Raw genomic sequence first — 28000 nt, 5'->3', positions numbered from 1 at the left:
TTATCATGCTCGGCCAGCCGGGCCTGGGCCTGGGCCGCGGCGCGGCGGGCGGCTCGGCGGCGGCGGCGCGGGGCGGGCGGCTCGGCGGCGGCGGCAGGATGTTCCGCAAGGCGCGGCGGGTGAACGTGCGCAAGCGGAACGACTCCGAGGAGGAGGACGAGGAGCGCGACGAGGAGCCGCCGCAGGAGCCCGCGGCGGCGGGAGCGGGCGCGGGGGACGGGCCTAGCGAGGCCGCCATGGCGCTGGCGGCAGCGGCGGCGGCGGCGCCGGGACTCCTGCCGCTGCCCAGCGGCTGCGTCCCGCTGCCGCTGCCCGGCAGCCCCGCGGCCTTCGCGTGCGCCGCCAGCTACGGCGCCGCGCTGGGGCTGGGGCTGGGGCTGGCGGGCGGCCTGGCCGCGCTGTCGCCGCCCGCGCCGGTCCCGCCGCCGCCGCCGCAGCAGCAGCAGGGCAACGGGCTGCCCGGGCCGGGCCGCGCCAAGGAGAGGAAGCGGCCGCGGGAGAGCAAGGAGGCCCCGCGGGCCAGTCTGCTCAGCTTCCAGGACGAGGAGGAGGGTGAGCGCGGCCCGCACCCCCCGGGAGCACGGCCGCGTTATCGACACCTACTAATAATATTTAATTAATTACCCCAGCGGCCACTTGTCCCCCCGCGGGGTTCTGGGCCAGCGGCTGGCGCGGCTCAGCCACCACGGGCCCCATCTTAACACTCCCCCCCGCCCCCAACCTGTCCCCTGTAGCCCTCAGCCATCATGGGGATGCTTTTGATTTTATTTTTGTTGCTTTAAAATAATAATAATTATTATTTAAATTATTTTTGTTATTTTTAGTAATGTTTTATAATTCTCACCATGGCCCAGCCTTCTGCGCCCAAATGGGTGTTTGGGTGCCCGGCAGGTCCCACGGGTGCTGAGTGTGAGGCTGAGCAGCTCCTGGAGCAGCCAAGGGCCCCAACAGCTTTTCCAGGATCAGGGAGAGATGCCAGCCACATCCTGCTGGGCTCTGGCGGGTGCTTCACCTGTGGGTTTATTGCCTGCTGATAACCTGTTGTGGAGACCTGGCATTTAACCAAAAAAGAAAAAAAAACACCTAGCATCTATCTAGCAGGCACACAGTTAAAATATTACCTAGCTTACAGGTAAAACAACAATAAATTGAGTCCTTAAGTGCCCTTGAGCTCATTGCATCCCAGATGTTCAGGGTGAATAAAACATGGAGGTTATTACTGAGATGCCCCTTTGTCCATAGGGGAGTTAGAAAGCATTTTCATTTCCCTTTTACTTCCCCCCCGCCCTCCTTTTTTTTTTTTTTTCTTAAATAAAAAATTTCCTAAATAAAAAACCCTTTCTTAAATAAAAAGGGCTACTCTTGTAATCACAGGAAATTGGATTCCAAGGCTTGTAATGTAAGAATCTGGAGAGATTGCTGTTATCATTACTGTCATTACTTGGAAAAAGAAACTTGGGTTTCCCACATCAAATGTTGACTTCCTGATGCTGTTTAGTTTTTTTGACTTATTGGATACCCTTTGGTAGGTTCTAGTTCTGCAGGCCTTTAAATTGATAGTACAGTCAAAAAAAAAAAAGTGTTCTAGGTACGAAGAGATTTAGGAGGTAGGTATGCTGCTTGGCAAGGCTTATGTAATATTTTTTTCAACTTCTCTTTTAAAGAAACTGAAGAAGTTTTTAAGGTGAAGAAATCGAGTTACAGCAAAAAGATTGTAAAACAGCTGAAGAAAGAATACAAAGAAGATCTTGAAAAATCAAAAGTTAGAACAGAGGCCAATTCTCCAACAGATGGTAACTGCAATACTAACAGTAACTTTTATTAATGCCAAGGATTAAGAAATGTAAATACAAATGACTTGTTTTCAAGATGAACTCTCAGTCTTTTCTTAGAAGTTTAAGCTTTTAGAACTGCAATAGAGAATGTTTGAAAAATAGTTGTTGGAACCTCACAAATGCTGTTCTGAAGCTACTAGCATTCTTTGAATCTTTTTGATGCGGAAATGAAGGTAGACAGATGGAACTTTTCTGAAAGCTTATGAATGCTGTTGTTGGCAGACCTCAGTAGTTTTTGTATTTCAGTTCTGTTTATGTTTGTCAGACAAGTTTCTCTTAATAAGTAGTTTAGAACTGCAGCCAGTGCTTATCTGACTGAACGTGCAGCTTCTTGAAAGGGAAAATTATGGGGTGAACAGTGAGGTGTTCTTTATTAGGTGTTACTCAACAGCTGCATGTTCCAGGAATTGGCCTTAAAGCAAGGAATGGCTGATGATTTTGATGGCAGGATGGAAGTGTTGGAATAGAAGGATCTTCTAACAACATACAGTCCTTCATACCTTAGAATAAAGCCTGGACTTTCAGTTTCGTTGTTCTTCTATTGTTTTTTTTTGAAAGCTCGTTGGCAAAGTGTAAATGTTACTTTTCCAGTTAGTTTCTGTACAGAGCGATAACCCACTGCACCATGAGCGCAAGTGCAAGGCTTATGATCTGAAAAATCGTAGTGATGCCTGAAGTGCATGAAAGTTGAATGCGGACCCAAGTAGAAATTTACCTTTTTTTTTTTTTTTTTTTCTCAAACAGAACTCTTAATTCTGTTCTAGAAGTAACTTGTACTAGAATGCTCAAATTGCCTGTACAATGAGGCTGTGTGTTGGTAGAATCAGAAAGGATGATTTCTCTAGCTAACATTCAGATGCTCTGTGGAAAGCTGGATCTTCCTGCTTTTGTCGAGTCGAGAAAGATGTGCTCATTTTCTCTTTATCTGTTTTATGGTGTCTGCACTTGGCTTGGATCCAGTGCAGAGACCCTATGGCTTCTACTTAATCAATGGTTTGAATTCTCTAAGGAAATGTTTAAAAATGCTAAGCTCAAACTTGGCTAATACAACTTGGGTTGGGTGTATGCATTCTTTATGTAAGGTTTGTATCTGCTGCCTGTATTTGGATATGTTACATTCCCTGCACAGGAGGAGGGACAGAAAAAAAAAGGTACTTTAGAAGTGTATTTGGTTATGTACAAAGACTTGGTGCAAGACAGGCAAGGTGCACACTGAGCACTGGAGTTATGGAAAAAATAAGTACTAAACAGCAGTTTATACTGGGCCACATACATGATGGCAAATTACTGCTTTATTGACCATTCCATTAAATCACATAGTGGAAGTCTTGAGTTTTGATTGTATGGCTGAAATGTCTCTGAAAAATGCCTTTGCACTTTGTACTTCTTTGCACTGTCACTTTCTGATTAGTGGCTTAAAAGACTATGTGAAAGTTATACGTATTACCTTCAGTTTGGGGTTTCCTCTCTTTTCTAATACTTCGTTGTAGATAGAATATTCAATGGTTTGGGATTGTCTCCTTTTTCAACTTTCATTTAGAGAGGATTTCAGTGACTAATAGAATAGATTTTTTTGGTGTTATGGTTGTGTCCCTGACTAGTGAAATTAGCATTTAATGTTTTCATTTATTATTATTTTTTTTTTACTTTGAGTCGTTAGATCTTAAAAAGATGTTTTTGAATGCCCTTTTCCAACGAGAGTGAAAGGTGGGCTTTGTCTTAACAGTCGAACCACCTCTAGAAAAAGCAGGACTGATCAAGGATACAAGTCAAGAAGATGGGACTACAAACAGTGACCAAGGTGAAGAAGAAATGGAAGTTGAAAGTGAGAAGGAAGAAGAAAAACCAAAAGCTGGTGGGGCATTTTCAAGTGCTCTGTCGTCACTAAATGTTCTCCGACCAGGTGGGTTATTGTAATATGTCTGATATATTGAGAACTGATATATTTAGCCAGCAGTTACAGCAGGTTGGTATATTTGAGGAATTAAGAAATATTTGCTAGTGATATGGCCAGCATCTGAGAATTCAGGAAACTGCCGTTTCCCAAGGCTGCTCAATTTTACAGTCTATGGGAGAAAATGCTGCGGTGCAGAATGCTCTAATCTTCATGTCAAAGCCAGGAATTTATTTCTCAACATGATAATAAACTAACAGAATTTAGAATCAGATTAGGTTACTCAATGGGACTTTTAACTACTTTCAATTAAAACTTTGTCTCTATTTGAATGTCTTAGTTACAGGTCTGAAAGGGACCTCAAATGTCTCTTCCTTCTCTTCTGGCTAATGAGGTTCTTTTCAGGCCCTCATGCCAAAGCAATCATTTTGAGAATATAAATATAAATAAATATATATAGAGAGAGAGAGTTTTCTTTTCTTTTTTTTTTTTTTCAGGTAGTTTAGCTACTTTATATCTGACCATGTAGTACTCTGTGCCCCAAATACAAATTTCCTCTGCATGTCCTTGGCCCACAGACTTGACTGTATTTCACAAAATTTAGTAGTAGGTGGAAAACTAGTTTCTCTAGTTGACTCCCAAAGTAGTGCAATATATTCATTATTTCATCTCTAAAGACACTGCTGGTTTGAGTAAGTATGTCATTTGAAGTGTAAAGAGAATATAAACTTTAATCTTTTGTGTGTACCTAATCAAAGTAGTGGTAAATATTTTTGATATTTCAAAAAATTTTGTGCTGTGAGGGAGGGAGCATTTTATGTGTGATAAATGCATGCTGCATTATTTTTTTTACTAGCAATTTTGGTAGCTTTTTCAGTGAGCTTTTCTTATTTTTCCTCAACTGTACAATCATCTTCTCTTGTCTTCGTCCCGTTTGGTGTCCTTTGTTCTGAGTTATTGTCACCTATTGAAATGGCTGTCTTGGATTTTTTTAAACAGCTCCCCCTCTTCCCCATGTATAAATGAGAGTCAGGAGCAGTATCAGATCAAGGAGTGGCATAGCCAAGAGCCTTAATATCTTCCTGCCCTTGCAGTAGTCAGTACCTGGAAAGGGCTTCCTCTTCTTGGGCCTATAGGGACATTAGGCTTATGTGATATGTGAGCTGATGGAAGCAGAGAAAGCTGTTTGGGGAAAAATGCCACTTTGAGAGTTACAGGTCTGAAATGTTGCATGTATAGCTTCTAACTTGCTTGAAGATGTATTGCTCTGCCACATTCTTTGCTGTTTGAGAAGAAGAGGTGGTAGCTATAAGTAATGAGGAGCCGTAATACCAGTTTGCTTGCAGTGATTGTTTAATTGTGCAAACATCTGTCTCCAGGAGAAATTCCAGATGCTGCTTTTATTCACGCCGCTAGGAAAAAGCGTCAAATGGCTCGTGAACTTGGGGACTTTACACCTGTTGACAGTGAACCAGGTAAAAGCCGCCTTGTTCGAGAAGACGAAAATGATGCCAGTGATGATGAAGATGATGATGAGAAGAGGAGGATAGTTTTTACGGTGAAGGAAAAATCCCAAAGGCAAAAGATTGCTGAGGAAATAGGTAAAATCCTTTCAGAAGGACCATTGCACAGCTGATAAATATTCACATTGTTTCAGTGCTCCCCGTCAGTGTTCTTACACAATGCATTTTTCAAATAACAAAATATCTGTCAGGATCATAACCTGTGTAGTATACAATACTACTTAGATGTAAATGTGGATTTTTTTTTCTATAAATACTACATCAAGAAATTTGGTTTTAAAAAAAAGTGTGCACAAACTAAAATCTCATGCTAACAAACACACAGCTGTACCAAATCTTAGGTGAATTTGCACTTAGGAGCAACTATTATGTAATAAGTATTTATATATTTTTAAGAAGTGTATATAGTTGTCAGAAGAGTATTTACTCTTCAGGTTAGCATTCTGCCTGCTGGCAAGCAGTCGGTCTTCAACAAAAAGATTTTGAAGATGTAGGTTTATAGTATTAGAGAGCTTTACTAACAGTTGATTGCAACTATATCCATTAGATTCTTGGAAAAAAACATCCATGAAAACACTTGAGTCGCATCCTTAGTCCCTTGTGAAGAGCGAGGGAAAATGCACTGAACTCCATGTTCCCAATGGAGCACATCTTTCAGCATGGCCCTTCCTGTGAATGTATTATCTTCTCCTTTTTGTTACCTCTTTCTTTTACTTGGGCTCAGGTATTGAGGGAAGTGATGATGAAGCCCTGGGAACAGGGGAGCAGGATGAAGAACTCAGTAGATGGGAGCAAGAACAGATACGGAAAGGAATCAACATACCTCAGGCATGTATTTAGTTGTGAACCTTTTTTCCATTTTTACATATGTTGGCTAAATCCATTGTGAACTTGTCTAGTTTACGGAGGCAGTTTCACCAGGGATGATTGGTGTGGAGTTTCTGATAGACTTCAAAAGGAAGTGAGAATTCACATTTTAAGTGTCGGCAGTGTTTTTTTTAGTTTCTCTCTGTTCCAAATGGGGTATTGATCACTTTTGTGCTGTTAACCAGCGCTTATTTGCAGCTTAGAATAGAGCTAGAATAATGCCGCTTTGAAAAGGCTTTTGTTCTTGTTTACCAGTGTGTTTATAGAATCTGTGCTGTAACAGCATATGCTTCTTGGCTGTTGCTGGTATTGCAGCATAAACATAGAGCTGAAATTTGTACCAGCTTCTGCCATATGTCTGTGCACTTCATTTTACTTATGGTGATAATTACATTAATATATATCTGCTTACATTTTTCATTTTGCAAGATTGATGTGAAATAACTTTCCTTTTTCCCCTTTAAAGTTAAATGTAGTGTCATTGCATGCCATCTTTCTATAGGTTCAACCAAGTCAGCCTGCTGAAGTGAATAATCTGTACTACCAGAACACTTACCAGACACTGTCCTATGGTTCATCGTATGGCATTCCATACACTTATGCTGCGTATGGATCATCGGAAGCCAAGTCTCAAAAAACAGATAATACGGTTCCTTTCAAAACTCCCAGTAATGAGATGACTCCTGTTACTATTGATTTGGTAAAGAAACAGCTTAAAGACAGGTAGGACAGACCATCTTTCTAGACTTAAAGACCTGTCCCCTAGCTTTCTGTTCCTCAGGCACCTTTTAGTGTCGGTGAGCAAATGCAGAGTTTCATCGCTGGAAAAGTACTGACTGGCGCATCCATTAACAAAACAAAACAAAAAAAAACAAAACCAAACCAAAAAAAATGAAGATGACATTGACACTTTGTTTGAAAATCTCCTCGGATTGTTTCTCTGGAAGTGAAGCTTTAAATATATGGCCATTGATCTTGTCGAAGACAGGTCTGAATTGCATCTTCTGGATACTGCACAATCTTATAGTCAATAATTGAAAGGCCAGTGAGGTCTTAGCTTGTCAAGTAACATTTTTTTAAACTGTGAATCAGGTATTTCCCCTGAAGAGATAAAGGATTTAGATTTTAGTTTAAGCAACTTTTTTGGTTTAAACATTATAATCTTCTCGTCAGGTACAAAAAGGGTCCTACGGAATGAACAACCCAACAGCAGGGAGAAAGCGTTTCTAATGAACAGCTTGCCCTTTACTTGTCCTCAGAATTGGTTTGTATGCCCCTTGTAGCCTTACAGACTTTATTAGTCATCAAGTTGCTAGAGGAGAAAAGTAGCTCTATGTGAGTTATAGTTTGTATACTTATTTTTGATAGGTATACCATAAAACTCCCTGTTTTTCCCTTTAGGGGCAGTTCTGCAGTGTTTTAAGTGCTTTCAGTTCATGTGGAGGTTTGTAGAACTTGACTAAGCTGAGTATATTGCACTGCATTAGCCTTCCTGTTTAGGTGGAGAGCAGAGAAGGCGTCCAAGCTTAAGTTAGAGAATGTCTGTAAAATACTTCCCTGGATCTTGCAATGTGTGTTAAATGTCTCAACAGTCTGCAAAACATAGACTTTTGGATGTAAACTTGATATTTATTCATTGCCCCTCAGGTTGGACTCTATGAAAGAATTGCACAAGGCCAATCGGCAGCAATATGCGAAACACCAGCAAAGCCGGGAGGACTCTACCAAGGCAATTGAGAGATTAGAAGGGTCTTCTGGGGGTATTGGTGAACAGTATAAGTTTTTGCAAGAAATGCGAGGGTATGTCCAAGACTTGCTTGAGTGTTTCAGTGAAAAGGTAAGGATGCAAAAACATTCATCTTTTTTCAAAAAAAAAAAAAAAAAAAAAGTAGGGAATTGTAGTATGTGCCAAACAACACACCTTCCTTTTGAGAAAAAAAAAAAAAAAAGTCCCCTGAGAACATTTTCTTCTAAAGGTTTGGTTATTGAAATGTTAAAAAAGATAACTTTTCATCAGGCTAAGCTGACTAGGAAAAAAGATCTCTTTTACAGTAGGACAAATCACTGTTGTATTTCCCATTGGAACATGATGCTGGCTTTTTATGGCCTAAAAGTGTTTTTAGATTATCTATCTTTAGCGTTGTGCTAGATGATATGGCACTCGAACTTCACTCAGGTTCTGCCTTCTGCACATTGGATATCAGGATAAGAAATAACTAGCCAAAAAATAGGCTGAATTCTAACTGCTAGTTTCTGGAACACTTTATAAACACAATAACAAAGATTCATATTTTGTGTCTTACTGTAAACTGCCAGACAATTTCACATTTGGCTAGTACTCTGGTGCTTGGAGGAGAAAAATTCTAAAACTCGTGTTGCTGGCTGAAGCCAGCCGCACTTAAGCGTACGCTTTCTGTGTTGTACAGTCCTCCTGTGTATTTCTAACTTGAAAACTTAGTCTCTCTTTCTTACGCTATTCATTATGATTTAATTACTTAGCTTGATGTAAATAGTTAAATGAGCTATTAAAATATGGTAAACATAATAACTGATTACAGAAACTTCAAAATTCATTTAGCAGGGCAGACGATTCCTTTGTTGTTGTCTTTTCATTACATTAGTTGCCAGACTTATGTGACCTGAATAACTAAAGTTAATGTTCTCCCTCACTTACGTTGTTAGTAAGGAAAAAGAAAATAGAAGCATTCTGGTTGCTAGTCAGGTATACAGTAGTTGTCCAGTATTAATGGCCTTGGGAAGTGCTTATCTTTTAAACTTGTAAACTAGAGAATCGCCATCAGCTATAAACCAACCTGTGGAAGCGTGGACCAGTTGATTACCAGCTCATTGATTAGCTATAACAAATGCTGCTTACTGAAGAAGCAGTATTGCTGAGCCTGTATTGGTGCTAGCTAATCATGGATAGTAAAGGTGACTTCTTTGCTACTCCCATCAGTGCTGGTTGCCCAGATACCTAAGCTCTTATTTAAAGAGAACTTCATGTTTTTCCTTTTTAGATTAATTTATATTTTGGAAGACAAGTGAAATATCTATATCTCTATTCAGTGTTTGTGGATTTTTTGTTTGTTTTTAAGCTTGTTTTGTTAGATTTCTATTGTAGTAAATGTAGGCTATGCATGGGTGTCGCCTGTATGACTGTCCACAGTCTTGCTAAAAATATTTTTTTTGAAGCAGTTGTTTCGGAAAGCACATTTTCGAGTGTAAACCAAGCCCTCTAGTGTTTCACCTAAACCAAGTAAGTTTCTTACTGATGTGGTAAGAAGGTGTAGGAGGACTTTGACAAAGACCCGTCTAGCTATCTTGGGAAATCAATTGTAGCCATGATGCAACAATTTAACAAGCTGATTTGTTACCTTAGCAGCAGCTAAATTGCTTTCCTAGCAATTCTTTGAAAGCAAGAAGCAATTTCTTTGCTTTCTTGGTGGCTGTTCTTCTGAGGGTACTATGTTTGTTCCTTCCAAAAATACCCCAAATGCCAGTCCCATGAACTTTCCATATGTGCTTTTGATCAGTCTAGTGCTTCTTAGGGGTGTTCAGAGTTTTACTTGTTTCAGTTGGATGTTACTGAAGTATCTGTGTGCACAGCGAGTTGCAGAGTTAGGCTGGGATGTGGTCATTTTAACTGGAGTATTACACTAACTGTAACATCCTATGTATTCCTCCGTTCTTTGGCTACCTAAGCTGTTTTGGAATTCAGTGCTTTCAGCATGATGGAAGTACTGTGAAATTCAAAACTAGTAGCCCGCAGGACACAGCAAAATTGTCTTTTGGCTTGGTGATGATTGTTTTTTGTTTTAGTGTTTTGTGTTTTTAAAGAGGGAAGGGGAACAAAAGTAATAAACACTTTATTTTTTAAATAAAGAAATAGAATACAGCAGGAAGAGAATCTTCCTGTAGAGGTAAATTACCTTCAGCTTTTTGTAGGACCTGTGCTGCTGGCTGCTTGTTATTTAAAACAAGTATTTGTGTGTATATGCAACCACACACAGATACTTGCTTTAAATATTTTTATATATTTTTGGATGTGTGCGTATGCATTATATATAGTGTGTTACATATGTATGCATGAAAAGGGGGGAAAAAAAAACACTTTTTATATACATATATAAAATAAGACCTTCCCCCATATGCTGCTTTTTCTTTGTTTCATTAGTCCTGGTCTAGACTACATTGCTAGTTCAATTTGCTTTGGTAGTGACCTGATGATGAAGTGCTCAGCTGAGCAAGCAGTAGTGCCATCGTAATGCACTTGTCGTATTGGGAAAGAGGCCACTCCCCTGGGGTCTCTGTCTGTTGACTGAGTTTTGGAAAGCAAAGAACGTTGTTGCAAAGTGGACTTTTTCTTACTCCACCACCTTATTTCTGCCCCTCTTCAACATGTTAGCCCTTCTTGTCCTTCCCTTTCTCAAGCAAAACAATTTTGTCTTCTGTTTTGAACAGCCACTGAATGTTAGACATGTATTGCTCGTTGTTAAGGTGCAATGGAGAGTACCATGAAGCAGCTGTTACCCGAATATTAAAGACTGGGAGTAGAAATGTCCATTTTTTTTTCTTCGCATAAATAATAAAATTGGTGGAATGGAGGATGCTTGCTTTGTTCCTTCACAAAGAAATATTGTCAAAATTATGCTTTTTGAAAAGGCTAAAAATGGTAGAAATGTCTTTACCTTTTGAATCTAAGAATATTCAAGAGATGGAGGAGTACTAAAATTTTTTTAGCTTATCTTTGGTAAAATGATTAGATAACTTGTTACTCTGTCTGCAAAAGCAATACTTTGAAACAGAGTGCGGGAAATTGTAGGTTAACGTACTTGGTAGTCTAAATGTCCTGAAACCTTTGCATTTTTCTCTTACACTGTTTACCTTGGAAGTAAGATAGAAAATCACCAGATTTAAAATATTGACTAAACAAAACAGTGAATGAACGAAGGCTGCAACTTCACAGTAGGCAGTGAAATCGTCAGTCGCTCCTCAATCACAGTATTGACTGTAGAAGAATAACTTCTAAGTTTCTAAGGTTGAAAATGGAAAATGTTTTGAGTAGATCTAGCTTTTTGAATGTGTAGCTGACTACTTTTACTGCTGAGGTAATTCCAGAAAGAAATTCAGGATGGTTACAGAAAAAAATCTAGGGGTTATTTCAAAAAAATGTTTTGACTTTTCAATTTTAGAATTCTCTTTAGACACTTAGAAGAATCTATTTTCTGTGACGAAGTATAGTAAAAATAATATGTTGTTTGATTAAATTGTTTTCAAAACTGCCTTAAAATCTTAATTTAGACTTCCAGCTCTGGAATCTTCCCTTTCTCGCTTGTCTTCCTCTATATCCTCTTCTTTGCCCCCAAAAAACAAAAAAAGAAAAATCTATCTGGAATTGATATGGGGTTCTTTTTCTTTCTTTTTTTCTTTTTTTCCCTTCCCCCTTCTTGTAATCCAACTTATACTCCAAAGAACTGATAATTCTTTGCTTTTAATATCTCCTCTGATGTGTATGTCATTCTTGAATAGCTGAAATGGCACTGCAGGTTTAATCTCATAATTTCAAATTTTGCCAAAGGGGAATTTTTCTTAACTACTGATATCATGTTCTAAATGGGACCAGTAAGCAATTTATGATTTTGTTTGTTTTTTAAAAAAACGCAGTCAAGGATGGTAGTCAGGAATGAAATATTTGAGCTAAAAAAATGGAAGACTAATGACTAAACGTATGTCTTGGAGGTAAGGAGGACACAGCATCGGTATTTGTACAAAAAGAAAAAAAAAGTTACAGGATTTGGTCTCCAAATTAAGAGTCAAATGAAAAGTTCCATGTTACATTTAAATATTTGTAATGATCTAACCTCAACTTGTCCCAAGAAATGAATCTACAAAAGTGAGCAGTGAATCTACTAACGTCCAGAAATTTCCAATTACTATAGTACATTTTTTGTTACAGTTACTATTGAAATTTCATTCACTTAAAATGATAATAATAAAGGATAGCAGATCTGATTTTAATTTAGGTCTGTATCTTTCAAAGTATGTACTTAGTGCTTAAAATTATAAAGTTCCTGTGAGTTGATTTTAATGGTAGACTGGAGGAAAACTTTACTGAAATTTAGTAAAACAAGTGCGTAGGCACGTTATGCCACCAGTGCTGTAGCAAATGTGCTAATAAGTGCTGTAGCAAAACCATACCCATTGGCTTCAGGAGGTTAGATTTATGCCTTGGGTTTTTTCCACCGCATACAATCGGGCTGTTTTCTCATTAAACTAACAGAATATTGCTAATGTCTGGTTTAAGAATAGAGTGGAAGTAATGAGGTCTGTGAATTGTAAGTATTAGCCTGGCACAATATTTAAGTGCACTCAGAAAATCACAAAGAGTACTTGAAATTATATTTCGCAGTCTCTGAAACGATTGTCGTACTGTGCAGACTCATTCCGTCAACAGAAATTACTTTTGGGACGTTACTGCTGCCGTTGAGAGCTATCCACGTTGTTAAATGCATGCTTTTCCTTCGAGCTGAAAGATTTACTGGTCCAAACGATATGAATGAGTAAAAGAAAAGAGTTTATGCTGCTAGAAGTACAGTGACAGCGTTACGCTTCGGAATAGGATGGCACCCCAGAAAACTAAGCACCTGACGGATTTGGTATTACGTAGTGTGTTGTATTTTTACAGGTGCCTCTGATTAACGAGCTTGAGTCCGCAATGCACCAGCTGTACAAACAGCGAGCTTCCCGCCTTGTCCAAAGACGACAAGATGATATTAAAGATGAATCTTCGGAGTTTTCAAGCCATTCAAGTCAGTCCATCTTGAAGGTTTTTATTATTCATTAAACAACCTTGTTTACTTAGTATGGCTTAATTGAAATGTGAATGTTAAAAAGTATGACGCTCTTAAAGCTTGACCTTACTCTTGAGATGGGCAGAAGGGAGTTTAGATTAAAAGTTCTCTATTTTGTTTTAAACTCAAAGCTACTCTAACTCTGACTTCATCTCACCTTTCTGTCCATCTTAACTCTATTTTCTCTTTCCCAGCACTCAAAATGAATTGAGTAGTGGTGGTTGTGGTCGTAGTAAGAGGAGAGAAAAACTGCAGATTTTCAATTTATGTCAGGACCTTTATTTTGACCTAGTTTATTTTGTAAATTACCTGTAACATCTGCAACAAATTCTATAGAAAACCATGAAGAATTGTCCTAGAGAGTTATTTTCTATGTTATTCTGTAGGCAGCATAATTATATCATTTCAAACACTTGGCTATTAAATTTAAGGATCTGGAAGAGACTGTCATTAAAAAAATGAAATGATAGCAAAAGGATCCAATGTGTGAAATATACCTTAAAATTAGCCAGTGAAAACACCTTTTTATTGTGTGTGTGTGTGTGTGTGTGTGTGTGTGTGTGTGTGGATGGGGGGACGTTGTTATGTTTTTGTTTTTTTTTGTGATGATCCTTCTTTTATGTAAAAAAAAAAAAAAATCCACAAAATTGTCAGGAGTAATTTGGATGAAAATATGCATTCCTTTGGATGAAAATATGCATTCCCTTGGGGAGGAGCGTAAAGTTCAGCATTAAGTGATGAGTCAAATGTCTCATTAATATTAGCCTTCTTTCAATTTTAGCAAGCCTCCAGCTTTTAAAAATGGATTTCTTTCTGCTATTGCTGACATGAAATTCAATAATAAAAGCTGTTTCCTAGTGCAAAGTTTTGTAAATTTACCGATCTTGTGTGAAAGCTTTAGGGCATCAGAGCTGGTCATTGCTTTACAAGACTGGTCAGCTTAAGTGCTCTTTTTAGGACTTTTTGGAGCCCCAGGCATCATGTGCAGCCCTTACAGTTTTATCATGCAAATGCTGTTGCGAGGCCCAGAAGCCTAATGTATAACTGCCTGTTAAGGCAGTTCCTTAAAAGAATTTTAAATGGACTATGTTGAACTGCGATATGACTGTGGGATAGGAATCGAAGTCATTGTTAAGGTTGGGTTTTAAAGGTAGATCTTGCCTGTCTATCTGGGAGCCCTGAGAATGGACTCTGGAAATAGTTCAGTTCACCTAAACCAGGAATAGATGCCAGGCTGGATTTGATGTTTGTTGCAGACACAGGCAATCTGCTTTTCATGCAATGTGTCAGAATATTGCTAAGAGCTAGAAGTGGATTTAAAATTGTCTGCCAGTGTTTCCTTTTTTTTAAAAAAGATGCGTAGCTCAGTTTTGAGTAGCATTTTTTTTTTTAATTGGACAAATGATGGCTTTTATCGATATATTAAAGTTCTTAGTATTTCTTTTATGGAACTAAAATACTTTTATTATTATTTTTATGGTGATTTTGTAGATCAGTTTAGTTAGTACATGTAAATATTCTCCTGTAATTTGGGTGGATTTTTGTTTAAACTTTTGATTTTAATGCGTGGACTTGAGTGCTGGCTAATATTTAATCCACTTTTAAGAACTTACCTAAGAAAAGATAAACTGGAAACATCTTTAGGCCTGCTTGCTGATCTCTGATCATTTTCACTGATCAGCTATATTTTCTGTAGTCAGAATGGCTTATAACTGAATTACTATTTAAAAGGGAGAGGGGAGATGATTTATCTTCTAGTAGATTTGATGCATCTGAAATTTTGGGTAATCTGAAGAATACAAACTTTATTTCAGTGAGAGATACCATATGAATAGAACTCTGAAACATCATATCATTTTTATCTCTGGTCACTCTGCCTTCTTTTTTTTTTTTTTTTGTTCACTTTATTTTCAAAAGATGTAAATGCTGAACGTGCTTACATAAGTGGTATTTTTTTTCCTTGACCATTCAGTTTAGGTAGTATTTATTAAAACTGTTGACTTTAAATGGTTGAACACTGGTATGAGAGGGAGAAGAGTGAAGTATGGTGAAAATCGTCTTCTGATTGACTTCAAGTGGAGATTTGTCTAAACTCCCTTACTTCCTCTTTTAACCTCTAGACTTCTGAATTCAGACTTCAGGGTGCATCTTTTTGAAAACCTTGAGTTTCTACTTCAAGTTTCAAGTTCAATACTTCCTAGTTTTGAAAAGATAAAGGGCTCTTATAAAACTGCCTATAACACTGCCTATAACACATTATATAATTGTAGATAAGCATTTTAATTTTCATCAATATATTTTTACAGATAAAGCACTGATGGCACCAAATCTTGATTCTTTTGGACGAGACAGAGCGCTCTATCAAGAACAAGTGAAGCGGCGGACTGCAGAAAGAGAGGCCAGAAGGTAGAGTGCACAGATTTCTCGCCCATTGAGACTCTTAGCCACCTTGCAGAATGCATTAATCAATGATGTAGGAGTCCTGTGTGACAGTGATGCAGACTGCAAGATCTGCTCTTTTTCTCTTTTTTTTTTTTTTTTTTTTTTTTTTTTTTTTTTTTTTTGGAGAGCTTACAAAACAGACAGAAGCAACAGGGAAGGAAGGAAAAACTGAAGCTGGAATGCCTTGCAGGGCATTCCCTAACTAACCCCACCTCTCATTTAAATGCACAAAACAATTGGCCATTTTAAATGCTGGGTTAAATCACTGAAAGAGAATAGAATAAACCCAGTCAGTACCTACATGGTCTCTGCTGTCTTCTCTTCCTTCACTTTTTTGAGAAAACAAAGTAGAGAAAGCCGCTCTTACTCCTTACATTAAAGATTAGGACAAGCTTAGCCAGGGCTATTTATTGTTCAGGGATATATGCAATAGCTGTTTCATGCTGCTTCGTCTTCTCAGAGCCCGTCGTAGGCAAGCAAGAGAGCAAACTGGGAAGATGGCTGATCACCTTGAAGGCCTTTCGAGCGATGATGAGGAAACTTCAACGGATATTACAAACTTCAACATGGAGCGAGGTTAGAAAAATTACTTAAAAAGGAAACTTAAAAAAAACTTAAAGAGGAAAAAAACAAGTTCAGAAGTAGCCCCACATATTTCTTTCACCATATTTTGGGGAAAGGAATTGTTCCTGGTAGGATCATCAGTGTCATCAAAATATTCCTTTATGCCAGACTACTACACAATTTGCAGCTAACTAAATATTCCATCTGTAGTGAGATGGAACATGCTGCAGTTTGGAAGATGCTTGATCATTCTCCAAAAATCTACTGAGAATTGGTTATACGCTGACACATTATTTTACATGTAGAATTTTGAAGATTTCAGGCCTTTGGGAAACTTTTGTTGCTTGTGAGGAAATGCGTTATGCGTTTCTAGATAGTTATGTGAAACTCCAGTGAGAACATTTCAATAGATTCTTGTTATAGTCTGTCAAACTTTGCTGAAGTTAACAAAGTTGACTCTAAAACATTGCAGAAAGATCTTGCACTGCTGACATCTTTTAAATTCATTTGCAGTTTTGTGACTAGTTTGCTCAAAGTAACTCTTGCTGTAGTTATGCAATGAATGGGGTTGTCAATTAAGCTAATACCTCTTGAGCATTGAAGGAATTACAAGAATCTTGAGGGTTTTCTGGGGGGAGAGGGGGAAGGAATGCAGATAGTTTGACAGAACAGTTAGTTTTGACAGTGGCAGGTAAAAGAGAAAACTAGAGGTTACTGTGAAAACAGTCCTGGTAATCCTGTTACCTTCTCATCTTGAACGCCCAGTACCATTATTACCATCTCTCGCTAAAGAGAACATCAGATTAGAACAAACACAGAGAAGGGAAGCAGAGAAATGCATATGTAGGTTAGTTTGTATGTGTATGAGGAGAGTTCTGGGCTCTTCGTCTAGGAAAAGGAAAGCAGAAAGTAAATGGGGATTTAGGGTACTAAAATCAAAATATTTGGAGCTCTAAGAACGTCTTTTTACTTCACAGTGGAAGATCTTAAGAGAAATTAAGTGATCAGTTAGGTTTAAAGTAAACAAGTTGGTCTTCATAGCGACAAGAATGCTGAAGTCAGTGCTGTAGCTAGTTGTGGAGAAGCAAACTATGAACAGATTAAGAGAAGCATTTAGATGAATTGTCAAGCAGGTAGATCCTTCAAAAGGGCAAATATTTTGCATTTATTTAGTTGGTCAGTGCACCAAAACTGTGGATGCAAGTAAAGAGCTGTTTTAATAAAGAAAGCATTTGTTCAGAGTTGTTAGGTACTGTAATTAACCTCAATGAGTTAAATGATAAAGATTAAAAATTCCGTGTGGCTGAATTGCTTTTTGTAAGTTGGCACTTCGTGTGTATGAAAGCTTTCTGTAAGAGCTTTGTCAGTTTTTGAAAAAGTATTATATTTATAAAACTTTTGTTTAATATCCATAGCTCTTACATTAGTCCATAATCATACACTGAGCTATGTGGGGCAGCAGGATGCACCTTGGGCCTGCTGAGTCTTTTGTAGACTTAGCATCTTTTCTAGACCCCAGTGTGTAAAGTGTGTAATGTTCCCTCAGCCTGTTGGGTGTACTAATGTTAGTTATGTGCAGGAGCTGCTGTAACTTAACATTTAGAGCTGTGTGGCCACAGCAAAAATGACTGGCTGAAAACTAAGCTTGGGGAATAGAAAAGGTGAGAGGAAAACAACATCTAAGTAAATGAGAAAATATATACATGAAAAAAATGATCACCCAAAACAAAAAAATTAATTATGATAAAACACAGCAAATATGCTAAGGGATTGTCATGGTTACTCTGTTCTAATATCACATGTTCAGCAGTTTAGTGTGGTATTTGCCAGGACCACTTTGTCCTGCTGATTCAGTCAGCCTGTCTCAGAGATGCCCTGCTGCCCCTGGATGAACCAAGTTGTATAATAGTATAATATAGTTCAGGTTGGAAGGAACCTACATGGAGGTCCTTCCTCCTGCAAGAAGCTTCCACTCAAACCACAAGGCCAGCTTTGAAGTTAAACCCACTCTGTTTTCTTGCTGCTAGGCTGGGAATCATTATATAAGATGTTCAAAGCAGGACTTGTGATAAAACAGTATACCAGGTAGTACCTATGTGCTCATGTTTTTATTATCTTTTATACTTAAGGCAGAAGTAAAATCTTTGAAATAAGACTTTTTTTAAAAAAAAAATTGGCACCAGTTGAAGTTTATGTTGTTCAGCTTCAAAGTCCATCTGGAAAGGTATTACAGAGAAAAAGATGATTAACTTATTGCCACGATTTTCTTTTCCCCACCAGATCGCATATTAAAGGAATCCAGCAAAGTTTTTGAAGATGTTTTGGAAAGCTTTTATTCAATTGATTGCATTAAGTCACAGTTTGAAGCTTGGCGTTCAAAGTACTTCGCTTCTTATAAGGATGCTTATATTGGCCTCTGTTTACCAAAGCTGTTTAACCCTTTAATCAGACTTCAGCTGCTTATCTGGACTCCGTTAGAGGTAATGTTGGAGCCACAAAGATGATTAAGGGACTGCAGCATTTGTCATATGAGGAAAGACTAAGCGAGCTGGGCCTGTTTAGTCTGGAGAAAAGAAGGCTGAGAGGAGATTTGATCAACATGTTCAAGTATCTGAGGGGCGATTGTAGGGAGGATGGGGCCAGGCTCTTCTCTGTGGTGGCTGGTGACAGAACGCAGGTAACGGGTATAGGTTGAAACACAGTAAGTTCCACCTCCATGTGAGGAAGAACTTCTGTACCAGGAGGGTGACAGAGCCCTGGAACAGGCTGCCCAGAGAGGTTGTGGAGTCTCCTTCTCTGGAGATCTTCCAAACTCACCTGGTTGCCACCCTCTGCCACGTGCTCTGGGTGTCCCTGCTGGAGCAGGGGGGTTGGACTAGATGACCTCTAGAGGTCCCTTCCAACCTCAACCAGTCTGTGATTCTGTGTAAGCTCCTGTGCAAACAACTTCCTCGTGAGCTTTTCTATAGTAGTTCTTTCACATTATGCAGGACAAAGGGACTTGCACCTTTGACATGTCCTCCTCCCAGAGGCAGGTTCTAGGCATAAGGTTTGCAACAGACACTTGTCTTGGGCTGATTTGCGTTTCTGATGGGTTTCTTGGCTGTTCCTTATGAGTTTTTTTTTTTTTTTTTTTCCTCCTAATTCCCGGCAGACCAGAGTTAAATTCAACACATGAGGGAGCCTTCTCAGGTGTGCAATAGACCAAAAAGCCAAGCAGATTCTTCAGTATTACATTTAGGTTTACAAATAAATGAAATCAAAGATTTTGGAGATGTTTCTTCAGATGAAGTGGAACTAAAGCTGGTTCTTTTGTTAGCTTATGACCCATGGCCCTGCACTATGTACCCTTGGCTTCCCTTGCCTGCCAATTTGTGCTCTGTAGATCTTTGCCTGACGGTTTAAGTCCTCCTATAGTACTTGTTGCCCAGTTATTAAGTAGGGAGCACGGGAGAAGCAGCACTGCTGCAACTCAGTACCCCTGGCACAAGTTCATAGTCCAGCCTGTCTATGTGCTGGTGTGAGCAGCCTTGGGACAAACTGTTCAGGTAACTTGACTGCCACTTTGTTTTTCCTCCAGTGAAAGCCCTCGTAGAGTGTTTTGGCTCCAGTAAGTAGCTTATTTTCACAGTGCTTGTAGGAATTCACTTTTTTTTTTCTGCCATGTTAGTTTTTACTGGAGCCTGGGAGAAGGTGGGTCAAGCCCCATGAGCCCTATTTTGTTAGGCAGATGAATACCTGACACCTATAGAAAAAGGACTGGGTTTTCAAATTGTTACTTTTCTCAAATACAGCTTACCTTGCTGTAGCACTTTGAACCTTGCCTGGAACGCTAATGAGGCAGATTAAACTTAGCTTTGAAAGTGGGCAAAGTCATCTATATATCTCAGCTTGCTTCACACGACTGATTCTCTCCTTTCTTCAGAGGTGTGTTTTCTTAGCCACTAAGAGCGTGTGTGGAAGGCAATCTTCTCCTCTGACTGCAGAGGAAGGGAAGCAAGAGTCTTTTGAGGACTTTCAGGGTATTTACTCTGTCTAAACGGGGCAATCTATGAAAGCTGTCCTCATTCAACTTAAATCTGTTTTTTGTGAATACTCTGTTCTCCATGTTCTACTTTTATGTGAGTTTCCAGGCTTGCAAAATCAGGTTAAGTTAGTTGGCAACAAGGTATTGAATTCTTAGATCTTAACAGTTTTCGCTCTTGTTTCTCCATTGCCTGTTACTGTCTCTAAGCATCTTGCTAAAATAGAAAAAATACAAGATTCAAAAGACCTTTAAATCCAGAAAAGCATAATTGTGTAATGTAAGTAGACTATGTATTTCTCATTTTTGCCTAATCTGTGGGCTCTTATTTGGCTCAGGGATAATTAGAAGTTAAAATTTGCAAGACAACAACTGTCCAAAGAAGTCCTATTTCTGCTGTTTCTACTGTATAGTTCTAGTGATAATGCAGTTGCAGAATGAATTGGCATATTTGGCTGAACTATGGAAAATTAACCTTGCACCCCATGCAAGGCCAGATTTTGGTTGGGGAAAAATTTGTTTCTCCATTCACTTGTCAGTAATCAGGCTTGCCTGTGTTTCTGAAAGAAACTGCAATGCTTCAGAAGTGGGGGAACCAAGGCAGGAGGTGAACTAACTTGCCATCCTCACACCAGATTCCTTTGGTCCAGGTGTGGGTGAATACCTGACACCTATAGAAAAAGGACTGGATTTTCAAATTGTTACTTTTCTCAAATACAGCTTACCTTGCTGTAGCACTTTGAACCTTGCCTGGAACACTTTGTAGACAATTTTAAAGCTCTTGGAGCTCCAGCAAGTTTGATATTTATTTATTTATTTAAAACTAAACTTGTTGACTACAAATCACTGGTTTAGATTTTGACCTCTTCTCCACTTCACTTTATTAGGGCAAGTGTCGAGATTTTGAGACTATGTTGTGGTTTGAATCGCTGCTGTTTTATGGCTGTGAAGAACAGGAGCAAGAAAAAGATGATGCTGATATTTCGCTATTGCCTACCATTGTGGAGAGAGTTGTTCTCCCTAAATTAACAGGTATCATTTGTTTTTTTTTTTGTTTGTTTGTTTTGATTGTTTGTTTTTGTTTGTTTGTGGCTTTTATTTTTTCTTAAGTGCTTGTTTGCGCAAACCAGCAAAATCTAAAAGCATATTTTCGATTGTCATGTGTCTGACTGCCTTGCTGCCTGCTCCTGAGTATTTTCTGAGTTGCATAATCCTTTAATCTCTTGCAGTGATTTCTGAAAATATATGGGATCCTTTTTCTACAACACAAACATCTAGGATGGTAGCAATGGTACAGAAATTAGTAGATGGATACCCTTCAGTGGTGAATGCTGAAAACAAAAATACACAAGTAAGTGGGGGATGAGTTAAGGAACCGGAATATATCTTGTAAGACAGTGTTCTGGAAAACATGGCATATTTAGTGTGAATCAAGAAGAATTTTGCTGTTTGATGTTCTAGTGGCTAGTTACAAAGACTCAGGTAACAGTAAATTAGGAGGAGGAACTTGGTCAGTGAAATCTGCCCAAAATTTATGGTAGAGATGAAAAGAGGAGTGGTGCTGAGGTGTAGCTTGTCATTTGCTTTAAAGGTCAGCTAAGGTGGTTATTTTTTTCTTTTGGGGATCTTTGTAACCTTTCCAAATTCATTGTCATAATTTGCTTGCCAGCACTTACACCGTAAGCTCGAGTGCAGCGCTGAATGCGGTGCCTACAAATGTGGGGCTTTTAGAATAACAGGAGATGGGGCAAAGAGTGCACATGTGGGGCAGGGGGAAGTTAGCTGAAGATTAAAATGACTAAGCCACTTGTAGTCACAAATGTACTTTGTTGCTTTTAAAATCAAAATTTCAGTGTTTAACTATTAAGCAGTGCTTTGGAAACTTAATAAAAATCATGTATTTCAGATGCTTCTAAAGGCATTGTTGCTGAGAATGAGGAGAACACTTGATGACGATGTATTCATGCCATTATATCCGAAAAAGTAAGTTTGCTTTTAAATATGGTGTTAGACTTGTTTATTTGCAAGTCAATGCCTTTTTTCCATGGTTCTAGGGTTTTTTTTCTCCCACACTCTATATGGTTCATTGGCTGGATACAGGAGCTGTATCATTACTGTGCTGTGAGCATTAAGCAGGAACAGGCTGGGCGGAGGAAGGGAGTATTTAAGGAAATGTGTGTGTGGGAAGGAGGAAGTCAGCAAACGTGAGACAGAAGTGGTCTTGGTTGCTCAATAAAGAAATCTCTTACTTTCCAGCGTCTTAGAAAACAAGAACTCTGGTCCATACTTGTTTTTCCAACGTCAGTTTTGGTCTTCTGTTAAGGTAAGTCAGTAAATAGATCTGGTATAATTTTGACCTAGACAGTGTAGCAACAAAGTATTGTTCATATTTTTGGAAAATGACAGATGGAGTTTTGTCTTAACCTTAATAGAAAGAGCTGCAGAATTCTTAGAAAGAACAGGTAGGATTCTTTTCCCTTAATAACCAACTATGGCTGCTTTAAAAGGCAGAAGCACATCCTTTTACATTGTGCACTGTGATTTTACTCGGCACTCTCAGCAACCCAGGGCTTTTCTTTTCTGAAAGGATGTCATTGCATTTGTCAGAATAGAGTATGTGGTGCTTTTATCCCACTTGTGTGGGAATGACAGAACTTGGTTTGGTTTTTTTAATAGTGTGGAAAAAGCTCATAAGAAAAAACTGCCTTTTTATCCAAGTTAATGTCTGCTTTTGTAAAAATAGTTACTATTTGTAAAATGTGAGAGCAGTTGTAATTCTAGTTTCTTTGAAACAATGGTTATGGAAGAAAAAGCCTGTGCACCTGGAACGTGTACTACAGAGTTTTCAAAGGTGTGCAAGAAAATAAAGCTTTTGTAGTTTATTTGAAATGAGAGATTAGAAAAGGGAGTGCATGAGAGAAGTGGGAATTATGCTGCTGACCTCCTTGATCTTGCAAACAGAACTCTCTCTGGAATTTTCTATACAAGATTACAGCAGTGAGAGAGACCGTGCTCTGCTCTGAGTAGGTTTGCATCACATCATTTCCTTGAAGAACTTGGAGTTTTTTTTTCCCCACTCAAACAAAAATGAACTTTCTCTTAGAGCAAAAAGTACACAAAGCTCATTTATTAAAATGCTGATTTTAAGACAAATGGATTACTTGTTTACAGCTTGTGTTCCTTTTTGGGAGTGATATCTCCCGCTTCTGGCCCTGTCTGTGGGAGCCAGGGTGGTTCAGAACTAGGCATGCTGTTCTCCCTGCTTTCTTTCGGAGAAGCATTAAAATTGAGCCACTTTGGGCTAGCGAGTCACCTGCAGCCTCGCAGAGGAGCAGATGCAGAAGCTGGCGAGGTCGGTGCTCGCCTTGCTGATTCCTTGGGAGCTGCCTGTGCTGCTGGCAGCTCTCCTTGGAGCAAGGTCAGCGGCAGCCAGAGCCACGCTGGCAGCGAGGGTGTCTCTTGTGAGAACTCGGACCACTCTATACTGGTCCTTTTTGGGCTCTGAACAGTTTTGAAGCTATCAAAAGGCACGTTTCCCTTACTGACCTTGGCCATACTGATGCATTCGAGGCTTTTGAGAGAGCCCTGGCACAGGCTGCCCGGAGAGGTTGTGGAGTCTCCTTCTCTGGAGATCTTCCAAACCCGCCTGGATGCCACCCTGTGCCACGTGCTCTAGGTATCCCTGATGGAGCAGGGGGTTGGACTAAATGATCTCCAGAGGTCCCTTCCAACCTCAACCATTCTGTGATTGTTTACAGTATTGCTTGTCAGTACACTTTAAATACTTATTTTTCCTCTGTATTGTATTTCCAGTTATTAGGAAACTTTCTCCAGTGGTGTGGAATCCTTTCGAACAAAACTCTCCAGGAACTGTCAATAGATGGTCTGCTAAATAGATACATTCTTATGGCTTTTCAAAATTCAGAGTATGGAGATGACAGCATTAAGAAAGCTCAAAGTGTAAGTGAAAATGAACAAAATACTGAAAATACTTTTTAATTTGGAAATTGCAGTTGATGGAGAAGTGTAGTTAAAACCTAACGACACTTTTGAATTTCAGGCAGTCTTGGCTTTGATATTGCAATGTCAATGAAAAATCAGATAAAAAATAAATAAAACTAAGAGGTCAACTGAAAAATGAACCTTCCCTGGTTGCTGCCTGTAGATAGTGTAGGCACAGTGTATATTTTAGTGGTTTTACCACTTGAATTTTGGATTGTGGTATTTTTGTTCCAAGTTTGTTGCAGTTTCACTTAATTGGGCCTTGTCACTGCAGTTTTACCTGGCAGATTTCCCAAATTATGTTGGATATTTTAAAAAATGTTCCTCTTTTTTTTTTTAAAAAAAAAAAACTTTCTTCTGTTATGTCTAGGTCATTGCGTGCTTTCCTAAGCAGTGGTTTGCTAATCTAAAAGGAGACAAGACTATTTCTCAGCTGGAAAACTTCTGTAGATACCTTGTTCATCTGGCTGACACAATTTATAGAAACAGCATTGGTTGCTCCGATGTAGAGAAAAGAAATGCAAGGTAATTAATATTAACACAGCTGTGTTTCTTGTGCTTTGTGGTGCTTGGCTGATGCATACAAACATCAGTAAATATCTCCACACTGCTGCAGATCTGTCAATTTTCTTTGAATTCAGTCTTTACTTTCTTATGGCATGATAGATGGTGCTTTTTAAGGTGGTGGTGAACAGCAGCTGCTAGAAATTCTCAGATATTCAAAATATATTTTGCACTACTTGATTCTGGAAAATTTTTTAGGTACTCTTTTGGACTCTATCCTCTGAGCCTGTTGTTGATTCCTGCATAATGGCTTCTGAATTACGAATTATGCTTTTGGAATAATACTGTATGAAAGTCCTGTTATTACTTACCTTTTCTTTTTCTGTCATCTGAGAGTCTATTAACTTCTCATATGTAGAGATAGAATTATCTTTGAAATGTAATGGACAGAAATCTTGGTTAAGGATTTTTTTCTGGTACAGTCGATAACTTTCTTTGGTTGGAGTCTCAAAAATCCCGGTTACTATGTTGTTGGACATTTATCTGTTAAGAGAGTAACTTTTCAGTTTGGCATATGAATCATCCAATTTTCAGCAAAGCAAAGCTTTGTGCCATGCTGGGTCATGCTGAAACTACTTTTTATCCACTCCCAAGTGTCTGCAGTATAATAATAATTGTCACATATCAATTTAATCCCATGTACCAATTTAAATTTCCCCATATGATCCAAACCCAAAATAGACCCTTTACTCCTTCCTTTCTGAAACCAAACTGCCTGCACTAGCCCAGTATAGGAATCCATTAAAGGACTTCAGAGAGAATCCAGTAGAGATTAAACTTTACCTTCTCTTTTGATAGCCAGTTTCTAAGTAGGAAAGAACTCTCTTTGCCAACTGAACTTGTCTCCCAAAACTTGGTAGAACTTTTGTATTGGAAGATTAATAGCAAATTAATACTTTTTTTCCCTATGGTGAGTTTTAGTTTAATTTCTATTTTCTGACTTCCTGCTATTTTCATGCATTTAATAAATCTTTTCTCATTGCTCCATTAAGCAGATGAAACGAGTCTGCAACAGAAGTATAACACTGAATAACTGAAAGTTATCATGTCTATTCATGTGAAAACCAGTGCAGTTCTATCTTAAGTGATTCCTGCTGAGAGGAGTGATGTTAGTTTCCCCAAGTTGTGGTGCCTTTTTTTTTTTTTGAGAAACAGTTGCACTTTTAAGATGAATTTTTGACCTCTAGCATTGTCTGAGAGATTTAAATTTCATCTCTGCCGTCCCTCTAAGACACTACAAATGTTCTTAGCATCTTAGGAAGCTCAGACAACCCCCATACCCCTCTCCCCAAGCAGTTAGTTCACTCTGAACTACTTGGATTGACTTGAATTGAAATGCGGTTTATTTGTGGCAAACTTCTTGCCTTTTTAAGGCATGCATGAAAATACTTTTGTGCTTGATTTTTTTTTGGGGAGTGGGCAAAACCAAAAATTGTTAATAGCTATAACTTATACCTTACATAATCTAAGACTTTTTCTTTAGATCGTACTGCTTTTATATTATATAATGTGTATATATATATGTGTATATATATATATATATATGTGCTATTAACAATAGCACATATAGATATGTGTGATTTAATTCCTGCTCCCTCTTTCTCTACAGAGTTGCTACCCCAAACAAAGCAAGCAATTTGGTACATAAAGTTGATAATCAATTTATTTTTTTCTTAGTAAGCAAGTAGGTTAGAAGGTAATGTGAAACTATTTGAAACTGCTTTGCTGTACCCATTCACACTCATGGTTTTGGGGAAGGAAAGGAAGGAGATTATCTGTTAGAATACTAATACCGGTATAATATTGTTTAGTTCTTGTCTTGACTTTTCCTTTTCCTCTTATTTAGGGAGAACATAAAGCAGATAATAAAGCTTCTAGCAAGTATCCGAGCACTGGATCATGCTGTGGCAGTTGCAAATGATCACAATGTAAAAGAGCTAAAGATTTTAATAGAAGGGAAATAGAACTTTTCTGACAACTCATTTTGAGCTTTAAAACCATTCCTGATGTGTAATTTATGTACATATGTAAAGTTTCTTAAAACTGTAAAGTATTGATCCTTGTTTTAATACAAAGTGCATTCTTATATACAACATCCTTAAAAAAAAGATTGCTTTGAAATTAAAAACAGAAACCCAAGATTATCATCTTTCCCCAAATCAGATTTTCCTCAAAATTTCTCAATCTTGTTTACAAAAACACTCTGTACCCTTGACTAGTAGTCATCTACTCTAATTGTTCCATGGTTAACTGGAATGTGTGTAATATATTATGTGTAATACAATGAATGCATATATTTATACCACCATGTTACTTTCACACTGGATATAGAGATCTTTTACTGTTGAAGTAAGCTTTTCATTTGCTAAAAAAAAAAAAAAATCATTTTGACAATGAAATGATCATATTATTGGTCAAAAGGGCTGGCAAAAGATACTTATATGTGGAAATTGTCTGACCTAAATTGTTGACTTTCAAATGGAATCTGACCTTTAAAAAGTGTTGGTGCTGGACTCGGATTTGAAGAGCTAAACTTTGATTTGCATTCTCAGAATGTGGAGCTCTTAAGGCTGTTCTTGGGAACAGACCGGAAAAGAGAACCCGAATCGGTACTCTGAAGATTTCTTTAACACTGGTAGACAATAAGAGCTTGTGATTACTGCACAAGGATACGTGACGGCACTTGCTAATCTCCAACTATCGTCTGGGAGGGATAATATGTCACCTATGGGCTCTGGACCTTAATTCCCTGGACAAATTGGTCAAATTAATTCCTCCCCCACTTTTTTTTTTCTTATAACTTCATACATGGAACCTGTTCATCTGATTGGTGTAACTAAAGATGTCAAGCAAAATGAAGGTGAAGAAAATGCTATCTCCCATGATTTGAAGTATTTATATTATAGTAAATGCTTCAAATGTACTGAGCAGGAAGTATAACTAAGAATACAGTCTTACAAAATGCTTAATTTAGCTGTAAATTAAAATGAAGACCCTTTAAATATATGAGCTGATTTACATTGAATACTAGTGACTTGATCTTGGGGTGGTCCAAGGATTAGGAACAGCTGTAATGGCCTTGGATTAAGATCTATTTCCAGGTGTGCCCTACTTGCTTGGGAACTGTAGCAATAAATTGGCATACTGAAATGACATAAGAATCATTGTATTTTATGCTCATGTCATGTGGTATAAATGAGTATATGAAAAATGTACAATTTGTAACATGCACACTTCATTTGGACACTGAACAGTTGCTTTTCTCTGATCTGTTGGGATTGATGGAATATTCAGAATATCTGCTTTTAAAAATGTTCAATAAACTTGTCTGTCAAGGAGCTGGTGCAGTATGACCTGGTAAGCTTCATTTCTTCAGGAACGTGGTAAAGGCAAAACATATGTATGCCGGCTGACTCTTATTACATTTAAAAGAA

General features: G+C 38.5%; 1 protein-coding gene across 1 annotated transcript; it reads left to right on the top strand.

The window, feature by feature from the left end:
- Positions 1-5: 5 nt before the first annotated feature.
- PAXBP1 (PAX3 and PAX7 binding protein 1) lies at positions 6-27904 on the top strand. Its single transcript, XM_088528974.1, has 18 exons — positions 6-552; positions 1665-1793; positions 3562-3738; positions 5109-5330; positions 5977-6080; positions 6622-6842; positions 7767-7956; positions 12805-12928; positions 15277-15376; positions 15873-15988; positions 18257-18456; positions 20888-21032; positions 21230-21351; positions 21907-21983; positions 22257-22323; positions 23814-23960; positions 24373-24527; positions 26413-27904. The coding sequence occupies exons 1-18, from the start codon at positions 6-8 to the stop codon at positions 26528-26530; spliced, it is 2961 nt and encodes a 986-aa protein (XP_088385100.1). The 3' UTR covers positions 26531-27904.
- The last annotated feature ends 96 nt before the right edge of the window (positions 27905-28000 follow it).

The sequence above is a fragment of the Tinamus guttatus genome, unplaced genomic scaffold, assembly GCF_059628265.1.
Source record: "Tinamus guttatus ecotype Peru unplaced genomic scaffold, ASM5962826v1 Tinamus_guttatus_pri_ptg000318l, whole genome shotgun sequence".
Taxonomy (NCBI): Eukaryota; Metazoa; Chordata; class Aves; order Tinamiformes; family Tinamidae; genus Tinamus; species Tinamus guttatus.
The sequence above is the reverse complement of the archived record's forward strand: the minus strand, read 5'-3'. Positions and strand labels throughout refer to the sequence as shown.

Excerpts from the sequence above, each read along its gene's own strand:
- PAXBP1 (XM_088528974.1), top strand. The coding sequence starts at position 6 with ATGCTCGGCCAGCCGGGCCTGGGCCTGGGCCGCGGCGCGGCGGGCGGC. Across the intron at positions 5,331-5,976 it reads AAAGATTGCTGAGGAAATAG|GTATTGAGGGAAGTGATGAT; the intron begins GTAAAATCCTTT and ends ACTTGGGCTCAG. Across the intron at positions 21,984-22,256 it reads ATGCCATTATATCCGAAAAA|CGTCTTAGAAAACAAGAACT; the intron begins GTAAGTTTGCTT and ends CTTACTTTCCAG.